At 44.4% G+C, this 18014-nt stretch overlaps 2 protein-coding genes across 3 annotated transcripts in view; both read left to right on the forward strand.

Annotated features, from left to right (window-relative positions):
• Positions 1-414, forward strand: part of LOC130123520 (rap guanine nucleotide exchange factor 4-like) — a 45539-nt gene extending 45125 nt beyond the window's left edge. For both annotated transcript variants that reach the window (XM_056292708.1, XM_056292707.1), the window contains 2 exons: positions 76-130; positions 287-414. In XM_056292708.1, coding sequence (XP_056148683.1) covers positions 76-130; positions 287-414 — 183 coding nt within the window. The remainder of the gene's footprint in view (positions 1-75; positions 131-286) is intronic.
• A 2066-nt stretch (positions 415-2480) lies between these two features.
• LOC130124430 (mitogen-activated protein kinase kinase kinase 10-like) lies at positions 2481-17821 on the forward strand. Its single transcript, XM_056293887.1, has 11 exons — positions 2481-2901; positions 4588-4675; positions 6455-6556; positions 7291-7356; positions 7505-7533; positions 7775-7912; positions 10675-10761; positions 11887-11961; positions 12156-12262; positions 14531-14711; positions 16308-17821. Exons 1-11 carry the CDS (start codon positions 2743-2745, stop codon positions 17295-17297), a joined length of 2022 nt encoding a protein of 673 aa, XP_056149862.1. The 5' UTR covers positions 2481-2742; the 3' UTR covers positions 17298-17821.
• Positions 17822-18014: the final 193 nt, after the last annotated feature.

Raw genomic sequence — 18014 nt, forward strand, 5'->3', positions numbered from 1 at the left:
TTACGATGATATTCATTATGATATACTGCTCATTTGACGTAATGCTTAAAGAAAATTTTACGATTGTCTCATCAGCGTATTATAGCTAACACAATTCGACAAGTGAGGCATTGCAGAAGCCAGACATTCAGTAAGTCAACATATCACTTTTAAGCATGTTATCCTTTAAATTAGCATTGTTTTCTTTTTGTCAATGAGTGATCAGTGTTTTTTTCTTTGCCTTTCTCTGTTAGTCCTTTTCTATTTTGTTGTCATTTTTCTTCTCTTCTCTTCTCTTCTCTTCCAGACCCTGACATATGTCAGCCCAATAAGAATCATGCAGAGGTGCGAAGTTATGTCAGAAAGCTCTGTGTGATTGACAACCAGAGGATCCTGACACAGCTCTCGTATAGATTGGAGCCTCGGCGGACTTGAACTCTAAATCCCGCCCACCGCTGTCGCCTTTTCTGTGACTTTTCATTGAGAAACCCCGTATTATCTGGGTATAGCAGCCTAACACAGATGGACATAGAGTAGCAAATCACGACAGTTGAAAACCTTGCGCTAACACGAACTGCAAACCCAGGACTCATACTGTGCCATTTGAACCCTCATCTTCCTGAAAAGAAAGTACCTCTCTCGTTGCTGTGTCTCAGACCTGAGACTTTGGGCTAATCCAGTAGCTGTTTATCATCCGTGGAGCTGTTAGATTGAACTGTAACGTATAGAACCTGAATCTGTATTCTGCATGACTGAACTTCGTATACTTTGTGTTCTATACAGTCCATTTCTATCTGAGTTGACCTCTAATGTTGAATTACCCCAAACGAGCCCTAGACCGAGTTATATTTCCTGCCTCCACAGCAAGACTTTACACTCCCTCCTCATAATAGACGGACAAAACTGTAGATCTAGAGTCTAAACCTGTGGAAGTATAGACTTTTCATTTATCTTGCATTGAATTTACAGATAAACTTATATGAAATCTGAAAGTACTTATCTAGGTCATAATCTAAAGGAGTGATACTAGAAATATATCCAAGTGTTTGAAAATCTTTAGGATTTGATGTTCTTTACATGAATTACTTTTACCAGTCAAACACTTCAGGTTTTAGGAATATTAGATTGTGTACACAGAGTTTTAGTTTGACTAAGAGGCCTAAAAGAGCAAACCGTGTTCTGATTTTTTTTTTACCATAGTGTTATTTATTTTTGCATCGAAGCACAACTCCTGTAGCACATGAATCATTCTGGAGGGTGGAGAAGTTGCACGGTGGAATCTGTTCTTGAGTCTTCTGTACAAGTCCTTAATCACGTCGTGCTAAAGGCTGGGTTTCAGTGTGCCGATCCACAATGTCGTTCGGCGGCCGATCCTTGGAAGGGGGACTTTTTGTCATTTCTATCGATTGTGTTCAGAGTTGCAGATTTTTTTTTTCTTTGTTCCTTTTTAATTTTTTTTTGTGGGTGTAGACTTCCAAGTGTTACCCATGTACGTGTCATCAGTCTTCTTTGAATCTCAGGAGCTTCTCGTGATGGTGTGCATCGAGAATTGCCGTGAGGCTTGCTTTCACATAGCAGCCTGTATGTATACTGTGCGTGTGTAGTCTGCGTTGTAAATAAAATCGGCTAACATAACAATCCTAATGCTGTAACAGCGCTCTTCAAACTTGTTTTTTTTTTTTTTTTTTTTCAGTGTGGCTTTGAATCACTCTGAGAGTTGATACTGGAATAAATTGCTGTGAGTGCTAACCGAGAGGTTTCCTGGCATCCTATCGTTGCTCTCACCTGTCCCTGTCACAGTGATGTCACTGTGCCCATCTTAACTTGATGATGTCACCAGGTCATTCCTGTCTGGTTGAGTCAACAACATGTTGTCCCAGCCTGTCTGGCATTTCTGATGTGTGTGTGTGCGCGTGTGTTTAGCAGGTGACAGTCACGGTTGTCACTGACCAACTTACCGGCATTCTGGCACGCTTTAGGAAAGGGTTTTATATATCTCTCTTTCTCTATGCTTACGACATCTCCTCTCTGTGTCTCCGTCTCTATCTCTTGCTCACTCTCTCTCCCCGTCTTTCTTCCTCTGTGCATGTATTGTGTGCGTTTGGCATATAGAGGGCTTTATATAGCAACAGTTATCCTGGCTCTGGGAGAAGGAATGCCTCGGATGCCGCCGACCATATTTGAGTAGCGCGTCAGGCAGAGGCACACTGCAAATCCTTACTTACACACATACACGCTTACACATACAAACACATTTATCTCCTTCATGTTTACGTTGTGTGTGTAAGCTCTGTGTCTTTATCTGTGCGTGTGTGTGTGTGTGTGCATATGTGTGTGTGTGTGCGCGTTCAGCACTGTAGTTGCAGTGGATTGCCACCACGAGGCACTGAAATGCCTTGTCTTGCTGCAACAGGGAGCTATGACTTCAAATGACTGACTCCCAGGGAACAAACATCTCTCTCTCTCTCTCTTCTCTCTCTCTCTCGGTGTCTCTAGTACTTTCTAGTTTCTCCTCTGACAATTTGTTCTGCTGACTCACTGCATCCAGTCCAACCTTCTGAGAGAACTCTCCGTCTTTTTCTTAATTCTCTCCCATCTCTCGCTTTTATATTTGATCTGGCTCTGCACACACTCGTACGTGTGTGTGTGTGTGTGTGTGTGTGTGTGTTTTTGTACAGCTTATCAGGCGTGACTGTGTGCGTGTGTTGACTGTGTAACGTGCGTGTATGTGTGTGTCTGTGTGTGCATGGGCGTCAGTATGCCATGTCGTCCCTGGGCTCGTCGTTTGTGCAGATAAAGCACGAGGACCTTCGCTTCTATGAGAACTGCGGCGGAGGCAGCTTTGGCAGTGTCTACAGGGCCCTCTGGATATCCCAGGGCAAGGAGGTTGCTGTAAAAAAACTTCTGAAGATCGATAAAGAGGTAGGAAAGAGACGCGTACAAACACACACACACACACACACAGATATACACAGGGGAATGCAGTGGACACTTATATGGCCTGAACCATCATACACATCTGCGGTAAAGGTCCAACACTTAAAGCACATGCAGCAAACACCATGTAAGTACATGGACATAATGTTAACATTTATGGTGTTTGTCAGTTGTGGAGATGTATAAAACACTAACCTAGTTAGTAGGAGTTCCGTCTTATAACAACCACCACCACCGTCAACCCCCCCCCACCTCTTTTCTGTTGTGTGTTGTTGACCTTATGTTTATCTTAAATATACCTCTCCTCCTCCCCTACCCCCCCACCCTGTATTCTTTGTGGATGGAGCTGTTGTTTATAGCAGTCCTCCCCCGTTCCTCCTATTGTATAGCAGGGCAAAGTGTGCAGTCATATTCAGTGACTGTAGCGTGAGAAGGCCCACGGCTCCATGATATCCTGCCATGTTATTGATACTGTAGTGGCATATGGGTTCACGACTTGTTGTCAGGAAACTGTTGTAGGTTAGGGTGACCGGTCAGTGACCTGTCAGTGATATGGTGTCACCGTTGTGGCAGAAGATCGGAAAAATGCAGCGTATATATTATGTGCGCACAAGACACACACACCACGTGTGTGTATATATACATAATATAATATAATATATAATCCAGTGAGTCAAGTAAATTCTATATGAGACAGTACAAGCCCATTTCATGCCATAAGCAATCATCAGCAGATGATGATTGCTTATGGCATGAAACAGGCTTTACTGTCTCATAAAGAATTTACTTGACTTGACTCACTGGATTATTTTGCTCCTTATTTGTTGAGCACTTTCCCTACCGTTGAGTGTTTCTTTTAATATAGTTTTATAGATATATAGATATATATACACACACACACACATATAAGAAGCATAATTAGCAAGGAGCAATGGCTGTAATGGATCCTTGTGAGACTACTTTGTGATGAAAATCAAAGTTGTGCTTTGTAGCTAGTGTGTGCATATTCACAGCATCTGACCCCTTCATAGACATACTGTTTAATTTCACTCTGGACATGACAGCAGTAATGCACATGAGCAAACACTTACTCAAACCCCATGCAACAATGATGCGTACTAATGACTATAGCACACCTACTGATATCTTATGTATTGATTTGATAAGGACCAGGAAAAATTGACCAGTATATATATGTATATATATATATATATATATATATATTTTTTTTTTTTGCTTTTGAAAGTCTTTGAATATGCTGTGGTACGTGACTGCAGGGGGTCGGCAAAGCGAATGTATTCCACGTATGCAGAGGAGATGACACGCGTGTCAGTTTTGACTAATGACATGTTTGTCACATCGGTGCGGAGGGTCTTACTTTGTAGATTCAGACTGCGGGGGTGAAAGAGTGTCTGACTGTACAAAATGCTAAAGCGTAAAGACACCGGGGCCGTTAGAGGTGCCTGAATTAGACCGCTTGTTAAAACTGCACGGCACACCAATATAGCTTTTATCGTGGCTTCACACAGTTTTCTGTTACAAAGAGATCAACTGGAAAATAAAGTGTGAGGAGAGCTGCTTCACTGACAGCGGCATATGTTAACCGCGTCAGTGTTTCGTTCTGTGAACCTCCTCACCTCGTGTCTCTCTCTGTTTGTCTTCCCCGTTTAGGCCGAGATCCTCAGTGTCCTAAGTCACAAGAACATTATTCAGTTTTATGGAGCCGTTTTGGAATCGCCCAACTATGGCATCGTCACAGGTCAGACCCCCCTGTGTGTGCGCACATGTGTGTGTGTGTGTGATCTTGTCAGTATGTATTTGTGCACACATTTCATGAATCTTCTTTTACTGTCTTGTGGAGTCTAGATGTCCCCACAAGATTATAAAACGTTTGTTGGCAGCATGTTTAGGAGGAGGGTTTTACTTCGGCCTTTAAGGCTCTAGGTTGTTGGGATCTGAGGCAACGATTTTGGTTTGAGTGTGGGAGATAAAATTGGAGGGGGGGGGTTGGCTAGGGTGAGGTGAGGTTAGGTTCAAGGTCAAGCATAACATGATGGGAGTTGAGAAATGTCTTGTTAGGTGTAGAGTAAAACGCTGTCATAAGTCAAACAAACAAAGGAAGTGTGTTTCTTTTCTTTGCTTGTGGGTGTGCGTGGGTAGTCGCACGCATTGCTTTGTCCAGATTGTGCATTTCTGTGTGAGCATGTTTTGCGGTGTTAGCGTATAATTCTGATCGGAGTCCCACACTTATTTTCCTGGCAGGACATTGGTAATTGAAACCGGTCTGTTTAGAGGTGGATGTTATCCTCTGTGTGGTCAGACAGTTGAGATAAATCTCCAATAACACCTCCCTTTAACTCTGAGTCACACCAACACACTACCACAACACCCCGGTCCAGCAGCAACAACTACTGGGCTGTACTGTAATCCTTCACCAGCTTTTTCGGTTCATTTCCTACCAAGAAATTGGAAAACAAAGGCTGGGTATGGGCAACATCTGTCCCAGGAGACTCGGGTCAGTCCAGGCAGACATTGCGGCTGATCTATCACTGGCAGCATATAACCGTGATTGGGCGGATGCTTTTACCTGCAGCACTTTGTAGCAGCCCACCACAAATAATTTCAGGCACAGCCCACCCGTACTGGCCTCTAAACAAGACCAATAGGACTCGCTAGGGAGCAGGAAGCTGTATGCTATAGTTCAGGAGGCTGTATTTCATGTTTCTGACTTTCCAAGTGAATGGGATCAAGGTAGCGGTTTCTAGATAAGGGATCACAATTTGGCAGAGGTTTGTTTAATTTACAGAAATGCTCTCAGATATCGAGTGGTGTAGATGTATTGCAAGACAGTGCTGATTGCCACTATTTGGAGCTGTAAGCTTTGTGGGCATCTCCGAGTTAGCCCGGGTCAGTCCTGTGTACAAACATGTTCTTATAGCTGACATGGGATCTGTGAGCTGACATACTAAGCTGTGTCTGCTGTTTCTCAAGTCATTGTGACAAGTGAGCATAGAGTGTGACTGCACTGTAACATGTGCCATCCGAACCAGGCCATTAAATCTGCTATTCACTGGTGAAAGCTGAGCTTTCTTGAGACACATTCACTGAGATAACCTAACCTGGCTTTTTTCCACTTACTGTATAACCGGGTTGTACGACACCTCGAAATAGGAGGCGAAAAAATGTAAAGTGATCCATTTGTATCAACATGTTTGATCAAATATGGGATTTGAGCCTATGTCTGTGTACTTTGTGTGTGACCACTTTGTGTGTGTGTGCACGTGTGCGCGTGAATGCATGTGCCAGTGGCTGTGTATCTGTCTGTAAGTACATGTGTGTTCTGCATTACATAGTTCAGCTTTTGGCCATGATTTGTTTGTGCACTTTTCTGTGTGTCTTCCATTTCCGGAGTATACAGTACATTTAAGTTCATTTTGAACACCAGTTTATGGGGCTGTACGTCACATTGTGCTGCCACCATGAACATAGTTTCTGTGTGTGTGTGTGTGTGTGTGTGTGTGTGTGTGTTTATCTACAGAATATGCGAGTGGGGGTTCTCTGTACGAGTACCTGTCCAGTGAGCAGAGTGAGGAGATGGACATGGAGCAGATCATGACATGGGCAATACAGATTGCAAAAGGTAAAACTCCAACAACAAAAAAAACAACATCAACAACAAAAAAGTTAATTAATGTTAAACCTTAACCTTGTTTCAAGTTAAAAACATGAAGTTAAGGCCCTCCTGGCCTTCATCCAGATGGCCCCCCTGACCCTGATGGATGAAGGCCAGGAAACTTTGTAAAAATAAAGAGCGTGTTGGGCCTTCTCTTAAGCTCTGTGGGTTTAACACCGCACCTCATCTCAGGCTGTCTGAGCTCATATTTTAATAGTTCAAGATGTAAAAGCTTGAAATTAAACAAATATGGTGGCCAGCAGCGCTTGTATAGTGAACTGATCCTTCCCCATGTTTGGTAACTTATAGGAGTCAGTCTGTATATTAGCACAGGTTCCTGAAGACTTTCAGGGGCAGGATGGGCGCTCTTCTTGTTGGGCATTTGTAATCTGACAAGCAGGAATTTGAGCTAAGTTGTTCAGGTCCTTTCCACTAAAACAACCAACAGATTTCCTTCTGAGCCTGAACAAAAAAGTACAAGCTTTTTGAGAACCAACTGAAGCCCCCAGTATATGCCAGCAGTATTTCCATGGCGACACTGTAACCAAACATAGGCAAGAAAGAGAAATTCAGCCTCTGACAGCCAAAAATTCATTAGGTCCAGCTGGGTCACAGCACATGCTGGAATAACTGTCACATAGATTATGTTGGTGGGGTTTTTCTTTTTTGCACAAGTTGTAAACACTTGGGTTTTCTGACAGGAATGCATTACCTCCACGCAGAAGCTCCAGTTAAAGTCATCCACAGAGACCTCAAGTCACGAAACGGTAACGCATGATCTAAACCGCTATCACATCCTCTTCATCTCACCCGTTAATAGCTTACGTACAAAGTCAGTTCATTTCCAGTGGGTTTCAAGGTCTACATGAACCACCTTATTCATGTTCTGACCCAGATTTCTCTCTTTAATGACAGTGGTGATGACAGCAGACAGAGTATTAAAGGTATGTAACAAAAGTCCTATGACACCCTGCAACTCCCTGCTTACCACAGATGAAGACTTTTTTTTCTGTCAGTCTCTTCTTAAGTGTCCTTCTCTCTCTCTCTCTCTCTCTCTCTCTCTCTCTCTCTCTCTCTCTGTCTCTCTCTCTCTCTCTCTCTCTCTCTCTCTCTCTCTCTCTCTCTCTCTCTCTCTCTCTCTCTCTCTCTCTCTCTCTCTCTCTCGCTCCTCTATCGGGGTCCCAGATCTGTGACTTTGGGGCATCTAAGTTTCTCTCCCATACCACCCATATGACAGTGGTGGGCACCTTTCCGTGGATGGCCCCTGAAGTTATCCAAAGTCTACCTGTGTCCGAGACCTGTGACACCTACTCCTACGGCGTGGTGAGTTTGTGTTTGTTTGTGTGTGTGTTGAATTTCAACACAAACGGACAAAAAAGAACCCAATAACCAACTAGACCAGACCAGGCCCAACCACACTAGGGTTGCTGTTAGGAATTTATTGATGTCGGTACTGATATCAATATAACCGTGCCTCTTATTTATACAGGTGCTTGATGATACCACCTAACGGTTTCTTTTTGTCATGGTGTAGAAAAAAAAATATTATTGCTGGTTATTGCCAAATATCAACAACACCATCATATTTGATAAACAATGTTTTTATTGTTGGTAACAACCAGAAATCAACTCAGTATGCATATCAGCAGCTTACTGAATAACGTACTGGAACATGTACAGTAACAGCTTTGAAGCATTGCAATTATTGGTTCACACAGGCTCTTAACTTTTTTTTTCTTGTGGAGAAATCAGCATATCAACCCTTTCTGGTAGAATGTATGACCTGACCTTATCACTCGCTTATAGAAAACCACTTATGTTAATGAGGTCTGAGACACAAAAACTGGTCAGTACCTCCCAGTTTGGTACCAGTACCTTAAAAGTATGGGTACTCGGGTCGGGGCGTCCGGGTAGTGTAGCGGTCTATTCCGTTACCTACCAGCACGGGGATCGTCGGTTCGAATCCCTGTGTTACCTCCGGCTTGGTCGAGTGTCTCTATAGACACAATTGGCTGTGTCTGCGGGTGGGAAGCCGGATATGGGTATGTGTCCTAGTGCCTCCTCTGGTCAGTCGGGGTGCCTGTTCAGGGGGGGAGGTGGAACTGGGGGAATAGCGGGATCCTCCCATGCGCTACGTCCCCCTGGCGAAACTCCTCACCGTCAGGTGAAAAGCGGCTGGTGACTCCACACATGTATCAGAGGAGACATGTGGTAGTCTGCAGCCCTCCCTGGATTGGCAGAGGGGGTGGAGCAGTGACAGCTCGGAAGAGTGGGATAATTGGCCGGATACAGTTGGGGAGAAAAAAAGGGGGGGGGTAGGGGTACTCAGTACTCATCCCCAGGACTGTCGCAAGGGGGTTGTGAGGCCCTTCTCATTGACATGTATGCGCATGAATCACGGTCACACACACAGCTATTCTAGTTCTAATCTCGGTGCAAAACATTTTTAATGAGTAGAATAATACAGCGTCATCATGTACATAGTCTGAGCTATGACTTTTGCTACTACGGTCGTTCAAAGAAAAAAAAATCAACTAAACTATTGGCTTTACATCATTGATTCAGCTCAGCTGTCACTTCATTTTGGCATGTTCGAGTATGACAGTATGTTACAGTTCAGTATTTCAGGTCTGTAGCCTACATTTCATTCAGATTTTAGATCATTGTTCAGACCAGTCATTACACGTAGCCTGCAGTCACAGTCACATGCAGCCACTAGCTTTGGACACCTGCTCAGCCACCACATCTCCGGAAGTGTGGACAATTTCTCCAGCGATCCTCGCGGTGACTTATAGAATCCTTTCTTCTTAATTTTTTTCTTCATTTAGGAAATCGGTCGCACTCTCGTGCAGCCAATATTGTTTCCCCTTCTCCCTCGCAGTGAGATGGAGCACGTAATATGTAACGATACAAGAGAATAATTTTTTTTTTTCATGCGACCTTGACTATGCATAATGGAGTTGACACAGGGATTTCATTTTAGAAGCATGTTGGCTCAACAACAGTCATACCAAAATTTATACATACATAAAATACTGCAGGACTGCAGGCCAGGCACAAGGCCCTGTGTTGTTGCACACTTCACACAGTTCTTCACACATGGTTCTGTTAGTCTCCAAGACCAGGCCAGACCAGACCTAGGCTTGGTCTCGAGTCCACATTGCGAAAGGGCTTGGTCTCATCTTGGAGTTGCCTACATAATAATTCGGACTTGACTTGGTCTTGGACAGTAAAAATACAAGACTTAAATTTTTCCAAATGTTTGGAATGAACATCAAACTTGCCCAGAGGGGAACAATAAAGCGGTACTACACCCTGATGAAGGCTCACATCAAGTTGAAACATGTTGCGTTCTTGGCAGTGTCCAGCCATTTTTTAATAAAGGTTTTTTTTTTTTTTAACAAATTTGGCATTGGAGCGCCTCAGGTTTTTTGTTTTCCTCTTCTTACCTTGGCCCATCCTGAAGAGCACCCGATTGTCGATCAGTCATTTTTTTGATATATGGTTCACTTAGTTGACCCTGTGCTGCACTCATTATTGTTTTTCTTTCAATCTAATCTGTTTCTTTTTCATTATTATTATTCTATGTCACGGAAACTTTAGAAAATTGGACTCTATAACATTCCTTCCCTGGCAGGGGAAGAAAAAAGACTAAATTAATATAACAGTGTGTGAAATTTTGACTTTCAATATGATCGTAGACTACTACAGTTGAAGTCATTGTGCTTAATTTGACTTGCACTTGTCCTGGTGTCTTTACAGGCCTTTTGGCTTTATAGGTCTTGAGTTGGATTCGTTTCAATCGAAAAGTCTTGGACTTGAATCGGACTGGCTCCTTTTAAGATGTTGTGTGGCCATGGGTGGTCTTGACTATAAGACTAAACAAACCAGACCAGATCATACCAGGCCAAACCAAATAAACTAACCCAGAACAGAACAGACCAGACCAGAGAGGAACAGAGCAAACCAGACTAATCAAGATCAAACCACACCAAACCTAAAATTTTAATGAAAATTTGACAGTAATTCCTGGAAACAACCGTTTCTTTCCTGATGAACTAACTCGGTCTGGATGCTTTGCCCAGGTGCTTTGGGAGATGCTTACTCGTGAGGTTCCTTTCAAAGGCTTCGAAGGGCTACAGGTGGCATGGCTTGTGGTGGAAAAGCAAGAGGTAGGACACACACACCTAACACCACCACACCTTTCCTGACATGCAGATATATACACATATTTTTTTTTTTTTTTCACGGACACAAGCCGCAAACACAAATAACTGACATGCCCGCCGCGCATGGGCACATACACACACATTGTGTGAGAAGGCTGGAGGAACAATGCGATGCTCTCATGGTTTCCACTGTGGTGAGGCTGAATCTGGGTATTTTTAGACCTGATGTCAGTCCTCTGCTCTTGTAAGGCCTGGATACACAGCAGTGGAGCTCAGCCAGACTCCCTCTGGCTACAGGCCTTTACTAGGTCTGGAGAGGGAGAGAGAGTGAGGGGGGTCTGCAATGGCAGAGTAGGAAAAGTTAACATAACAGTTTTATAGGCGGGGTCTGCAATGGCAGAGTAGGAAAAGTTAACATAACAGTTTTATAGGCATTGTGGGATGATGGCTAAATGCTGTATGTGTTTCACTTATTGACGTGCCTGAATCCCCTCCAGTAGAAACAAAAGCACACATGTACATGCAGGCATACACACACATTCACACATACTCATACACACACACACACACACACACACATATATATATAGGAACGCTGGCACCAACAAACAGCTCGGTGAACACGATTCCCGCACAGCTTTTGGCCGGACTCCAAATGCTCTCCCTAAATAACCCACTCCCTCTATCTCTTCCGCTCTTTCCTTTTACCATGCTCACGATTCAGTTCCCCCTTTCCAACCCTCGTACTATCCCCATCTCGCCACTCACAGAACACAAGATATTTTTGGTTTAATCCCAAGAGAAATCTGTTTCCATGCACTGCACCATACTATGCCTGTCTATGGATCTGTCTAGGCCCATTCAGGCCAGTGTTGCTGTTGATGCCAAGGGCCTGGATTCCAGCAGCTCTATGGAAAAAGACTATCCCAGTTTAAGTAGTGCGTCGTACTGTTGTTGAAGCGCTAGACATACGTCGGTACAACAAGTGTGAATTATTCTAGTTTTAAATACGGGAGAAACAAAACTATTCCTATATGATTACAGCTGGGAAAAGTATGAAACGTTTGTGTGTGTGTGTGTGTGTGTGTGTGTGTGTGTGTGGGTGTGGGTGTGTGTGTGTGTATCCAGAGGTTAACCATCCCCACCAGCTGTCCTGCAAGCTTTGCAGAGTTGATGAGGAAATGTTGGCAGGCTGATTCCAAGGTAAACAAGCCAACAGTAGTACTCTCAAAACTTTTATACATTTACAGTAAAGTATATTAAAATCAAATGTCATGTAGTTCTTTTCTCTTACCGGGTCGCTGTGTGTGTGTGTGTGTGTGTGTGTGTGTGTGTGTGTGTGTGTGTGTGTGTGTGTGTGTGTGTGTCTGTGTGTCTGTTTGTGTCCCTGACTACAGGAGCGTCCACAGTTTAAACAGGTGCTGATGACTCTAGAGACTATGGCCAATGACAGCAGGCTACCGGACCAGTGCAATTCTTTCTTACACAACAAGGACCAGTGGAGGTATACACACACACACACACACACACACACACAGCTGAAGAAGCCTGTGGGTGTATGTGTGTTGTATCTATGCATAGCAGAACAGTCATTTTGAGAGTGCATGCAGCGTGCATAGCTGTGGTCTCTCCTGTCAGAATGACAAATAGACAGTGGTTTACACGTCTTCGAGTAACTCATACACATGTGCATGCAAATGGTCACTCACGAAATCAGCACTTATGCAAACACACACAAGCAAATATGCCACATATACGCGTGCGCACACACGCACACACACACACAGGGCTCTCTCTTGGACCCTAGGGCTCAGGGGAGAAGCTGAATATGTGACCCTGTGCTCTGCTATAGTCTAAAATAAACCCCCTGGACAGTGTCCATGAAGAGATTCCTCCACTCTACCCCCTCTCTAAGGGGGAAAGAGGGTGGGAAAGAGTGCATGTGTTGGTGTGTGTGTGTGTGCGTGTGTGTATATATATATATATATATATATATAAATATATATGTAAGGTGGAGGTGGAGGTGTGTGTGTGTGTGGTGGGGTGAAGTGTGACTTGTGTATATGACTTGGCATTAAAAGTTTATGGTGGGGCAGCAAAAGATTAAGTCCAGGGTGAAGACGGAGGAAAAAGAGGAGGAGAGGAACAGAAATGTATGGGGGGTGTGCGAAATGTAAAACACTGAGCATGATAGAAAAGAGGAGAGGAGAGGCGATGGAGGGAGTGACAGGGGTGAGAGAGAGGGAGATAGAAATGGGGGAAGGGGGTGTGAGATTCTGTGCGTGTTTGACATGATTACAGCGAGGCAATCAATTTTGACAGAAGTTTTGAGTATGAGTGGAAAAACTTGAACAAGGGGGGGAGGAGGAGGAGGATGGATAGAATCAGAGAGCAGAGGGTTGTAGGGGGTGTGAAGGCTGAACAGAGAGGTATGGAAGTGTGGGGGGGGTATCTGCGTCAGACGTCTGTCTATATTTAGTTGTTGCCAGAGTTGATTGTGATTTTGTGTGCGGGGCTCATCGGCAGACGCTTTAAAGTAGTACTCACACTGACCTCTTGTGGTAGTGGGAGGAAATGCCGCTGACGGTGAAACGTGCCTCTGCTTTTTCTGCACTGAAGCGGTGATGAAGTCAGTTTATTATCCTCAACAGAAGTAAAAAAAAACAAAAAAAAAACAAGGCATAATGAAAAATGCAATGGCCCGAGTTTCCATCAGTTTGGGGTTTACCTACTAAAATAATTTAGTCACGTGCTGAAGTCACAACAGATGGTTTTGTATAAAAAAAACTTGGCCCTTGATAAAGGGTTTCTGGAAGTAGAGACTAAGTCATTGGACACTGAAGTCCAAATCAAGTCCCAAGTACAGATGGTTAAGTCAAGTTAAAAGTCCCCAACTTTAATTTTCAAATCCTAAACGGGTGTTTACGTTTTAGACAAAATTTCATTCCGTTTCAATTTCCGAACCAAGAGAATTTTGTTTTCCGTCGTAAGAGTTCAAGAAGAGTCAAAGCTTTTTTTTAATTTTGTAACATTTTCATTAGTTTCGAATTCCATAGAACACCCTGCCTCTATAGGCCCTCTGCCTCCATCACTGGCGCTCTCTGTGCAGATTGTATTAAGAAAAAAAGTTACTATTCAGTTTTGGTTTTATTTGGGGGGGGGGGTGAAACAGAGGTTAAGACAAGTCGTTCAAGTAATTTGGTCACAAGTCAAGAGACACAGCTGTTGAGGTCCAGGTCAAGGCTTAAGTCTTTCATTTTTTTTCAAACTGAGTCTGAAGTCATGGAGGCTAGAAAGACATGGGATAATCCAATTCTGAAAATAAAAGACATCCTGTTACCATCTACAAAATTATGCTTACAATAAACTGTGTAGTTGTAGATATAATATGTACAAGGCTCAGCGTTTTTGGTTTTTACCGATTTTTACTGAAAAATACCCAGATTTTTTTTAAAAGGAGCAGATCGGTTTAAACGGATTTTCACCCAGATTTTATGATTCCACGGATCCAAAAGTTGTTCCTGTTCATGTGAGGTTATGTAACAGTGCCCTCTTGTGGCGAAATTCGGCATGCTGGATGTCTTTGAAAAATAAAAACCGAAAACGCTGAGCCTTGAATATGTATCAGTGAATTGCAGGTATGTCATTAGCTCGATTTTTGCTGCAGTAAGATTGGCCATGAAGATGTTAAGTGCGTGCACGAACACACTGCTGCAGCTGAGTCTGTCATTCACACCTCTGCATGTGTGTGTGTGCATGTGTTGACACATAGGTGTGAGATTGAGTCGACCCTGGAACGCCTGCGGAAGCTGGAGAGGGAGCTGTACTCCAAGGAGAAGGAGCTGGAGGAGAGAGAGAGGAGGCTCAGACTGTGGGAGGAGAGGCTGATGGAGAGGTCAAACATGAGCCCCAGTCCAACCTCCCTGTTGATGGAGCGTTCAAACATGACACCCGTGAGTAGAGAGTGGGACTGAAGCAGCATGGACGCCTGCTGGACGGGGTTCCTGCACGTCCCGGAAAACGTGGAAATGTAGTAGTAGTTTTCCAGGCACATGTATGTTCAGTGACCATCTCGAACTTACAAAGTCCATTTAGAGACTGTTGATGCTTCCAGTGATAGTTAATACTGAATAATATGACCGTCCGTGAGCAGTATATCTACACTAAAGTCAGAGAAAAGGGTTTCTTAAAGAGTGGAAACCCTGCTGGAGGTGGAAATCAAAAAGAAAAGCAGAGTGAGGGACAGAAATCACAACAGAATAGACTTTTTAATTTTTTTTGTGGCCTAAAGCTTATCAGCATGTTATTAATTGCTTCATTCTGTAAATGGAAGCGGCAATTCAACATTTGTTCTGCGTTTGCCATGGCTGCAGCGTAATGATTCACGATATTGCATTTTTTGCTGATAATTGATAACAGATCATTTCCACGGTCAATTGGCCGATACTGATATTTTTCATTTCACTGCAATCCCACCATGGGCATTAGTTTCTAACAGTGGAGTTTACCTATAATGTAACTGTGATGCAGATGTAGACGTGTGAAAACCACTACTTCATTAGTACCTGTTCTGATTTATTACTAAGCACTGTCTGAAGGGAAAAATCACCTAAACCTTTATTCTGGTCTAACATTTTCAAACATCTTTGCTCTGGCACTTCCTTAACGCATCCCAGTAAAATGCTGACTATCACACTGTCACCTTCAGGGAAAGCTATTTATTGTAACTATCAAAAGGGGAAAACCTGTTCTCTTCGGTCATCACAAAACAGTTTAGAAATGCACATAAAGTTAGATGTTAACTTTATCCATTCAAAATAGTTTTTTTTTATTTATTTCTGATTTTCCCCTTTTTCTCCCAATTTAGTGGCCAATCGATCCCTATTTTAGTTGAAACTCCCGCCCCGTACCGCATGCGTTCGCCAACTGCATTTCTCCGGCCGGCAGTCTTGAAGGATACGCCTCGCCACTTTCGTGACAAGGCGACTCCAGACCGAAGCACTGCTTTTTCCGACACACACAGAGACGCATTCATGTGACAAACACAAGCCGACTCCGCCCCCCTCTCGAAGACAGCGTTGCCAATTATTGCTGCTTCATCGAGTCCGGTCATAGTCGGATCTGACGAGACCGAGGCGCGAACCCCAGTCCCCAGTGGGCAACTGCATCAACACAAAACCGATGCCTCAAAATAGGCTTTTAAATGTCACGCTGAGACAGAAGTAGCCCATACTGCAGATGTCTCTTAATAGGTTGTAGAGAGGAGGTGCCTTCCCATAAACGCTCGTCATCGCTGTCGGCATATAAGTTAACATGTCATCGTATCGCTGCAACATATCAGGCTTAATTTTGATATCTGTCGCAGCACTGATAACACATTTTTGAGCAATTTTTGGCTGATATGCTGACCAATATATCATGCACCCTTACTGCAGTGTTTATAGAAATAATTAATTTTCAGCCTAATAACAATATGACTCAAATGTAATTCGGTTTTGTTCCTTGATCTTTTTTTCTTTCATTTCATCTCCGTGTCCTCCCTCTCTCAGTTCTTCACACCAATGTCCATCGGCTCTTCGGGTTCCTTCTTCCGGTCCCACTCCCAAGAGTCCAACAGCGCTGGGGTCAGCAGCGCCGGCGTCAGCTGCCTCCTCCGCACCCTCAGCAATGGAGACACGGAGCGGGGGAGCAGTGGAGGGTTGGAGCGGGGGATGGGGTCGCTGGATGGCGGCAGGCTGCACGCCATGCTCCGAGGGTTCCAGGGCGGGTTTGGAGACGAGGGTGAGGAAGAGGAGGGAACCCTGGGGGAGCGAGGCTGGGGGAGGAGGGGTGGGGGAGAGGAGGAGGAGGAGGGGGGGAGCGTGGAGGGGGGGAGGGTGCAAGTGACTCTCCGGAGCTTCCCGGGGGGGCTGGTGGAGAGGGAGGAGAGGACGTGGGAGGAGGGGGACAGGGAGAGGGGCAGCGGAGGGAGGCAGAGGAGCAGGGTGACTACCATTCTCAGAGGCTACTCAGGAGGACTAGGGGAGGCAGAGGCAGAGAGGGAGAAGGAGGGAGGCTGGGAGGTGGAGAGGTTGGGGGAGAGAGGCGTAGAGGGGGGGTTAGAAGGAGGGAGGCTGCAGACCATGTTCAAGGGTCTGCAGGGTAGTTTAGGAGGCTTTGGGGACATGCTGTCCCTGGACATAGATGAGATGGGCCAGATGGATGGACTGGGTGACATGGACATGAACATGAACATGGGTGACATGGGGGTGATGAAGGTCGTGGGTCACGGGGTCAGAAGCGAGCTGGGAGTCCGAGGTCATAGAAGCAACGTAGGAGTCGTAGTCCAGGGTGTCAGAGGTGACCTCGGTGAGGCCATAGGCCAGAAGATCAGGGGGGAAATGGGGGTCTTAGGTCACTCAGGGGTGCAGGTGAGCATGCGAGCCTCGTCCAACCAGAACTCGTCGAAGAGCTGCAGCGTGCGACACGGAACCAAAATCAACATGGCTACCGCTGCCATGGACATGATGGAGCTGGGCTGGTCTGATGATAGTGACTAGGATACACACACACACACACCAGCATACACAAACGCCAAAATACCAAAAAGAGATTTTGACCACATATCTGAGTTATGTGCCAAAATGACTCCAATTGCAAAGAGCTGGGTTAGACACACACATTTTTGTTTTTGTTAAACTATGGAGTTTTTAATCGAAGCAACATGTATACTAGACCCTTATCTGTACTGTGAAGTAGGAAGGAACACAAAGACTTCTGGTTGTCTTGTCCTGGTGTCGGAGTGACTTCACCTGTGTACTTTAATGAGCTACTTCAGACTGCTGCGTAACTGAGAGATGAAGGTGTTACAACACGAAACACTTGAATGCTGCTCGAGTGGGCAGCGCCTCCCCATATTTGTATTTTTTGCTTTTAGAATATCTTGTAGTTTATTAGAGTTGATCTGTTCAAAGCGTAAGCTTTGACTTTATCAATTCTAACTGCGATCCAGTGTGTGATTTTTTTTTTTTTTTGGCATTTCCTTCTGTATATTTTATCATTTTTCAATAAAAAGAAAAGACCAACATGCTTTGGTTGTAGTGTTTTGATTCCATCCTGTCATTCATTCACAGTTAGTGAATAAGCCTTCCTATTTAGCAGGGTGTGAACATACATGAAAATCTACCTCAACTAGCAAGTGGTCAGTCTAAGGAATCTGCCACTTAAGGGCACAACAGGAAGTTCGGGGCAAAATGGACCCAAGGAAATACCTCATG

Source organism: Lampris incognitus, chromosome 14 (assembly GCF_029633865.1).
Source record: "Lampris incognitus isolate fLamInc1 chromosome 14, fLamInc1.hap2, whole genome shotgun sequence".
Lineage (NCBI taxonomy): Eukaryota > Metazoa > Chordata > Actinopteri > Lampriformes > Lampridae > Lampris > Lampris incognitus.